General features: G+C 38.6%; 1 protein-coding gene across 1 annotated transcript in view; it reads left to right on the plus strand.

Annotated features, from left to right (window-relative positions):
• The first annotated feature begins 481 nt into the window (after positions 1-481).
• adamts17 (ADAM metallopeptidase with thrombospondin type 1 motif, 17) overlaps positions 482-8,608 on the plus strand; it is a 125,762-nt gene continuing 117,635 nt past the window's right edge. Inside the window, exons 1-2 of the mRNA XM_016236124.1 lie at positions 482-630; positions 3,551-3,897. Of these exons, the coding sequence (XP_016091610.1) occupies positions 555-630; positions 3,551-3,897 (423 nt within the window). The 5' untranslated portion in view covers positions 482-554. The remainder of the gene's footprint in view (positions 631-3,550; positions 3,898-8,608) is intronic.

Consider the following 8,608-nt stretch of genomic DNA (forward strand, 5'->3'; position numbering starts at 1 on the left):
ACCCTGACGGGCAAAAAAAATCTTAAAGTAGCCTAAGCTGGTTTGCTAGTCTTGTCTCCCAGCTGTTGGTTTTAGACTGGTTTTGGAAACTTGTGAGCTGGTCAACCAGAGTAGACTGGTTTAAGAAGTTTTTTTCCCCCGGCAGATAATATGCCAAAAGACACGGACATATTAAAGCTTACCAAGTTCTATCTTACAGTTTTTGCATTTAATACTTTTTATTTATACTTAACAGGCCGTCTAATGAACGTCAATACACCTGATTTGCCTTTCTTTCAATAGATCTGGGACCACATGCACCGTTCCGGCCCTTTTAACAGACTGACAGAACCAGTAGCCAATGACGCTGCGGGGATCTATTTACTCGGATCGTATCGACCAATCCGAACGCAGATGGGGCGGGACGTCGGTGTCAGGAGGCGGAGCTTATGCCTGAAGTTGAGTTCCCCGTCTGCTGTAATGAAACTTTCTGAAACTTCGCGTCAGTTCTCTGTTGCTGCTCCGCGAGCGCACACTGCCTGCCTTCTTCAGACAGACTTATATTACTCATAATAATGCACGGCCATGACACTCTACTGCTACTCTTCTTGTCTTTTATTCTCTTTCGCATCGGACAGAAGGCAATATCAGGTAAGACTGCAGCACCTGCGGTACTCCGGACAGAAATTCACCATGGTAACCAGTTTCAGGCATATATACCAATATTGCTACAGTTATAGGTGCTAGAGGAAAATTAATACATTTACAGAAATAATCTGAAAGCTTATAGCAAAGCTATTCCCGTATGAACTTATTTAAATGTTTTGCAGTAGTCACGATAGCGGCGGAAACTGCGGTTACCATGGTAATCTCTCGTCTGGGTCATTTAACCTGTAACGTTAGCAACGGCGACTTTGTCCTCGACTTGGTTGTATTATTTTAAGCTGCATATTTTCCCTGCTGCTTACAAAAAAGTTTCGGCCACGTTGTTTCAGTTAAGATGAAATTGTTTATTTAAGAGCAATATAAGGGCTTACCACCCAGGTTGCGTTTCAAGATGTTGGCTGCGTCTCAATACCTAGTAAGCTGCCTACCTAGACAGCTTTTTTGGGGGGGCTCTGCTCTTTTGGCAGAGTGCTTGTTACATCACAGTGCTGAGCGGGCACGTGAGCTCATGCAACTAACTGCATGATGGCCAAAACTGCTGTCTACTAGAGAGTCTTCATCTTACAAGAGTACAGGAGGCACATTCTCTGTGTAGTGAGCTTCCTAACAAGACAGTTTTAGGGCATTTTGTGCATTTTAGACAATCTTGAGAGTGCGTGCAAGCTTGTGCAATTGTTTGATGCTCAAAAATGCTGTCTAGATAGTCAGCTCATTAGAGTACGGAAGTCACATTCTCTGTGTATAGTGTGGCTGCCTAACTAGACAACATTTGGGGCTTTTTAGACATTCTCGTGGCTGAGAGTGCATGTAAGCAATTGCATGTAAGCTTACTAGAGTACAGAAGTTACATTATCTATGTAGTGAACTGCCAAATCTAGACCGTTTTGGGGGGCATTGTAGGCATAATAGACTTTCTCTTGGCTGAGAATCTGTCCAAGCTCATGCAACTGTGCAAGTCTTCTTGATAGTCATCTTACAAAAGTGCAGAAGTCACATTCTTTGTGTACTGAGCTGCCTAACTAGAGAATTTTGGGGGGATTTTAGGCATTTTAGGCGTTCACTTGGCTGAGATTGCATATGAGCTCATGCATCTGTATGATGCCCAAAATGCTGTCTAGATAGTCAGCTCACTAGGGTACAAAAATCATTCTTTGTGTAGTTAACAGCCTAACTAGAAAGTTTTTGTGGGAGTTTTAGGCACGTTTTAGACATTTTAGATGTTCTTTTTGCTGAGAATGTATGCAAGCTTATGCAACTATATGATAACCAAATGCTGTCTAGATAGTCAGCTTACTAGGGTACAGAAGTCATTTTTTAGGCGTATTTTAGACATTGTCTCGGCTGAGTGAACTGCATGATGCTCAAAAATGCTGTCTAGATCAGTGTTTCCCAACCTTTTTTTAGTCGTGGCACCCTTTGGAAATTTTAACAAACTTGTGGCACCCTACAAAATTAATTTTGTCACAATATTTGAATTTCTAACTTCGATATGATAATTTGAAAAGTGTAGATATTCGGTACAACAGGGAAGAACTGCAGAATATAATGTCATACAGATATTTTTAATATTATTAAAAAGTTTTGTCCATCAATGGTGGCAATCAGTAGGCTAATTTCTAATGAAGAGACCAATTTATATGACAGATTTGAATGTAGGCTCATGTACATATGTAAACATTATTTAATTATCATTATAACTAGCTAGCTCACAAATTTTTGCTCACTCAGTGTATTTTTAATTTTACAATGGGGTAATTTTGGTGCAGTAGCACGAGATAGCTTGATTTCAAACTTTGAATTGAATAAAAAATGACATGTAAGCAGTCAGTAATAAAATAAGAACAAATAAAGAAATGAATAATGATAGCACAAATAAAAAAATAACGACAAGCCTTCGAATTAAATAAATTGCTTTTTAGTTTTTCAGGTAGGTCTAACAGTAGGGTTAAGATATTTAACTTTTTTTTTATTTTTTATCAATTAGCCAAATAATGTTTAGTCGTAGAAAGCTATTATTATCAGAAAATTTCGGTGCATCTCTAATTATTGGCGACATCAGAAATGGATATTATACAATAGATGCTTTTCTGAACATTTTAGCAATTTAAAAATATTAAAAAAATATTTTTTTACACGGCACCCCGGTTGGGATAGTCAGTTTAAGGTACAGAAATTGTACCCTATTGCACTTTAAAAAGTGAGCTAACTTTTTTTTTTTTTTTTTGCATTTTTGCATTTTTTATATCATTTAGAGATAATTTTAGACATTATCTATTGCCCAAGAGTGCATGTGAGCTCATGCAACTGTATGATGCCCCAGCACACTGTCTTAGTAGGCAGCCAGTGTATCTTCTGTACTCTGGTGAGCTGCTTTCCTAGACAGCATTTTTAGGCATTACGGGCACAAAAAAGTCTCTTGGCAAAGAGCATATGTTACGTCACAGTGCGGAGAGAGCATGTAAGCTCATGCAACTGTATAATACATAAAAATGCCGTCTAGGTATGCAGCCTACTAGCTTAGGGTTAGTTTCTGCGCAATCCGTTGCTTACTCAGTCCACTTTCATTTTATGAACTCTTCTGTACCGTCTATTGTTTGAACAACTTTATTTCCCCTTACGTGTATCCTTCTCTAACTAACTGCAGGCAGACTTGTAAACTCAACTCTGACTTATATAAAACTAGGGGTTGTGCATTTTTTCCCACAGAACTTGGGAATATCAGGGAATTTTTTAAAAACATTTGATTTGTAGGTCTGGAAAATGCTCAGCGCTAAAGATTTCATTGCAATTCCTTATGCAGTAATTTCGAATGGCTGGGAAGGTCATGGAAACAGTTTTTTGGCATCCATGACTTGACTACACATTGCACTGCTATTCTAATTAAAACGTGTTGCATGTCTCCTAGCACAATCTGCCATGTACGAGACAGATGTGGTCGTACCGCAGGAGCTGCGGCCGGACGAGGTGCACCTGCTCCAGGGATCCTACAGGTGGAGCAGGGGTCGCCGACCACGCTCGGACCATCAGCAGGAGGACCACCTGTTTCTACGGCTGCCTGCTTTTGGAAAGGAACTGTACTTGCAGCTCCACAGAGACAACTCTTTCCTGGCTGAGGGGTTTGTGACGGAGGAGAGGAGCAAGGAGGGCAGCGTTCAGCACAAGCCTGTTTTAAGGGTCCGACGGTGTTTTTATGCCGGAGCCGTTCTCAATCACACAGACTCTTTCGCCTCATTGGATGCTTGTGGTGGACTGGTGAGTGGAGTTATTATATTTATTATCAGTTTATCTAGAACATTTAAAATATCCTTGAGGTCTAACCTTTTAAAAGTTTGGGTTTAGTAAGACTTTTATTTTTGTTTTTAAAGAAATTAATACTTTTATTTAGCAAAGACAGTGACAGTAAAGACATTTATCATGTTACAAAATATTTCTATTTCAAATAAATGCTTTTCTTTTGAATTTTCTATTCATCAAAACAAAACAAAAAAGTATCACTGCTTCGACAAAAATATTAAGCAGCAAAACTGTTTTCAACATTGATAATAATAATAAATGTTTCTTGAGCAGCAAATCGGCATATTAGAATGATTTCTGATGAATCATGTGACACTGAAGACTGGAGTAATGATGCTGAAAATTCAGCTTTGCATCACAGGAATAAATTACACTTTGCAATGTATGAAAATAGAAAATGTTTATTTTAAATTGTAATAATATTTCAGAATGTCACTGTTTTTACTGAATTTTTGTTCAAATAAATGCAGCCTTAGTGAGCATAGGAGACGTCTCAAAAACATAAAAACAATTAATGGTAGCGTTTGCTATCTGAATTAAGCACTTTTATTGCATTTTATTATTTGCATTTTGCATTGTGTTTTTTTTGTTTTGTTGCGAATCACCAATATAGGCTATTTTTAAATTAAGTAGTTATGCATTATGTAATTATTTGACTGTCTTTTATTTAAGCTAATTTAATATACAGGTAACAGTAATTAAAGAGAACTTGCTTAAATGTCATTAAAATAATGTTGCAATGCTTTTAATTTTTAAAGGGGTCATATGATCTTGTGTATTTGGTGTAATGAAAGGTGTTTATGCGGTTTAAGGCTCAAAAACGCATTATTTTCACATACTGTACATTATTGTTTCTCCTCTATGCCCCACCTTTCTGAAATGCGTTGATTTTTACAAAGCTCATCGGTCTGAAAAGCGAGGTGTGCTCTGATTGGCCAGCTATCCAGTGCATTGTGATTGGCCGAATACCTCAAGTGTGTGATGGAAATGTTACGCCCCTTGCCATACTGTGATGTCGTGTCCAACCGGAGCGACGAGACAAAAACATTAAAACCCATTATAAACGAGGCATTCGTTGCATCCAGTGGGGACATAATTACGGATTATAATGACTTCTACTGTCTTTTTACGCATTGCATCGCGCCACGTAAACATAAAACCTGCATTTGTGATCAGAGAAATGACAAACAACAAGCGCTACTCTACACTGCTCAAAACTCGCATTTGAACTCGCTGCACAAATCTGAATATTTGGGTTGAACTGTTCTGGAACAGTGTTGTAAATACAACTTAACCACTGATTTCTAGTCGTGTCCTCTTTTGGAAGACCAAACCAAGTAGTTTCGCTTTCACAACGAAACACACAGCGTCTTCACAACATAGCTGCGGCGGTGGCAGCAACAATAAAGTTATGCCTTCTTTCTTTGCGTGAAAATTTGGGCAGTGTTATGCACATCTTTCCACATCGTGACGTAGACATGTGGGGGCGTGTTTAAACGAGGCGTTTTAGGAGGGCGTGGACGAGTCTTAACTTTTATAAAGAATATCTCTTTGCGTTTGAGACTTTAGTCTTTGCAACTTTAGGGATCTTATCTATTCACGAACAGCTTGTAACACTCCAAAGAGAAAGGAAAACTTGAAATCACGTCATATGACCCCTTTAAAGTCCTAAAAACAGACTTTATTTTCCTCATGGAGAATACAATTTCTTCTAATTTATCTTTTGATTTTGAGTTGAAATGTGACATTGACATGTTTTCGTGCGATTCACCCAATCACACTGAGTGTGTGCTGGTTATTTGACTTTGTGGTTGTGAGCATTCCAGGCCCACCCACGGGAGAGAGGCTGTGCTTGTTTGAGAAAGAGTTTCCCTGACTTTGGTCCCATTATGATCATTCCATCCTTCAAACATCCTTTGAATGGCTGTGTTAAATGCCATCAATCAAACGGCTGAAAGAGAAATGGCACTCCATTATCGCAAACTGTCAATTGTCTGATTGGTTTGAATACAGTTTTTCGTCATCTGACCGGCCTTGGCCAAGGTTTGTGATCTTCGTTGTGTTCTGCCCAACCTTACTGATAAACCTCACCAATTGACTATTCAGTTAACGGACAACTAGTTGACCACCCTGACTCATCCCTCTTTAGGCTGACTCTGTGGAAAATGAGCTCATCGTTATTGTAAATGTTCTACCCACATGTGGCGAGGACGTTTTTGACACCTAAAGTGAGACTGACAGCGAGCAGATGTGAGGCTCTGGATGGCTGTGCAGATGAGCTGAAGATCAGCTGGGTGTTTTAACTAGCCCCGTCTGACATCTGTCTGTGACGCACCGCATGGGGTTCTCTCTCCATGGGTCATCTGTATGCGAGGAAATACGATTTTGGATGGTGGTAACCGTGTCTTTAGTTAAGTCACTTTTATTTCCAGTGCTTTATACGATAAAGATTGTGTCAAAGCATCTTCACAGTAAAAACTGCAGAATCACTTATGAAAACTCAACTATAGAGACAATTCAGATTCTGTTGTCAAGCAGCTATAAAAAGACAATAGTTTCATTATTTAGCTCAAGCTGGTTTAGTGTTTGTTCAGGTCAGATCAATAACAGTGTGAAGTTCATCAATTTTGAAACGGGTTCAATTCAGCCATAAGCAGCTCTACAAAAGGCAGCGATGACGTTCGTTATTCAGCTCGAGTCTGTTCAGTGTTGATTCAGTTTAGTTCAGTGTCGATGCTGCAAGATGTGATTCAGCTATAAAGCAGCTCTACAGAAGACGAAAGTGCTGTGCCGTTGTGTTCTCATCTGATGGTGTCATATTTTTAGATACTTTCTCATTATTGAGTGAATTAATACAAGTAAATTTAGGGTCCTATGAAATGTGTTTGATTTTTTTCTGGATTCCATTTTTCTAGATTCCGTTTTAATGGTTAAATAAAATTTTACTAACCAGTAAACATGTATAATTAATTGAAATCATGAAATGTATACAATTTATTTATTTTTTCCCCCAAATTCTAGTTTTTCCATTTCAGTGCTACTGGATTAATTACGTTTTAATTACCAAAAAGCATGTCTAATCAATTGAAGTGACTCTTGCGGGTCTTGAAATTAAGTTCATGTGGAGTTTCCTCAAAATAGTGAGACGACAGATGCTGAAAACCGCACGAGTGTCTCGCATGCTGTGCTGAAACTGCGCTCATTCACACACGGACATGCAGAACATGCAGACTTTCAATAGCAATCTTACTGCACTTTAATATTCACAGACACTAGTCCATGTAGCCATTTGATTTATTGTACAGTCCTACTTTTGTACAGTCCTACTTTTGACTTATTCATGCAAAATTTGTTATACTGCGTTATACTGTAAATTCCACTTTTTATGACTAGATTACGTGATTCTGTCTACATTTTGGCATCATGGAAATCATATTTTTAGTTAGTTATAAATTTTTTACAGAGCTTGTTGCAATGCTTAATAAGATTGCATTCTCTCTGAGAATGCATCTGATGCTAATGTTGATTTTGTCCAAAAGAAGGTATCTTATAATGTAGGGAGCTCAGTGGGTTTTGGGACAACGGCCTTCAGACCAGCAAGGAGTCTAATTTTAATAACTTCTACTTAGTAAGCTTGTTTAAACAATGTTGAAGTTGGAGAGGACCCAAACAAGGTTTTCCTGCCTGTTAATGTCATTTCAGACGTTTTTTACGGCTCTATCTCTCTTCAGAGTGTAGCCATATGTAACTGTACTTTGTTTAACCTGGTGCATGTGGGGTTTGCCTGTACTTGTTGTGATGAAAGCGTGTGGTTTACAGCCTCTGTGGGCAACTTCCTGTCAGCACTCCCATGCTCTCCTCCTCCTCCACCCGCCCGGGGCTCAATGCACATCTCCCTCACCTCCAGTCATGTGCATTTTCCACTCTTTTCTCCAGTGAAAGCCTTCGTTGTGCTGTGTGGATGCAGCGTCAATCCAGACTTTCTCACCTGACTGATCGCTGTCGTCGGATTTGATGCTGATTTGGTCATTTTTCATGACTTGGCAACAAGAGAAATTATTCTCACATTTCACATCTTTGTGCCATTGAAGCCACGAGGGGCGTCACAGTCAGACGGAGGGGAAAGAAGGCTAACGTACAGTATATGTGAGATCCTCAGCGGGGATGAATGATCCTGGGTTTGCTGTCATAGAAAACACATCAGCTTCTTCCTGGAGCACATCATCTGAGATTCTATATAAAATCTTGAAGGAATAATTCACCCCAAATTATGGCATTATTTACTGTACAGAAGCGGTTCATAGTGATTAAAAACCACCATAAACGTGCTCCATTGTACTTTAATTTCAGTCAGTTCTTTACACAGAGCTATCATGTGACTTCAGAGGACTTGAAATATAGTGTAAAATTTATATGGACTAATTTTTCAAATTTTAGAGTGCATTAATAAGAGTTTTATTTGTTTGTTTTGTTTTGACGCTACAGATTTGATTTCAAATGCAAATCCGATCCCTTTCGAACTAACGGTCCACACTGTCATTTTGCAAGTGAAGCGGATGAAATACGAGTTGTTTGTTCAGGTAGTATAGTCAATATCCAGTATATCTACATCATATATTATAATAGTTAAATATATATATATATATATATATATATATATATATATATA

The sequence above is a fragment of the Sinocyclocheilus grahami genome, unplaced genomic scaffold (genome assembly GCF_001515645.1).
Source record: "Sinocyclocheilus grahami isolate Dianchi unplaced genomic scaffold, SAMN03320097.WGS_v1.1 scaffold481.1, whole genome shotgun sequence".
In the NCBI taxonomy this organism is placed as follows: domain Eukaryota; kingdom Metazoa; phylum Chordata; class Actinopteri; order Cypriniformes; family Cyprinidae; genus Sinocyclocheilus; species Sinocyclocheilus grahami.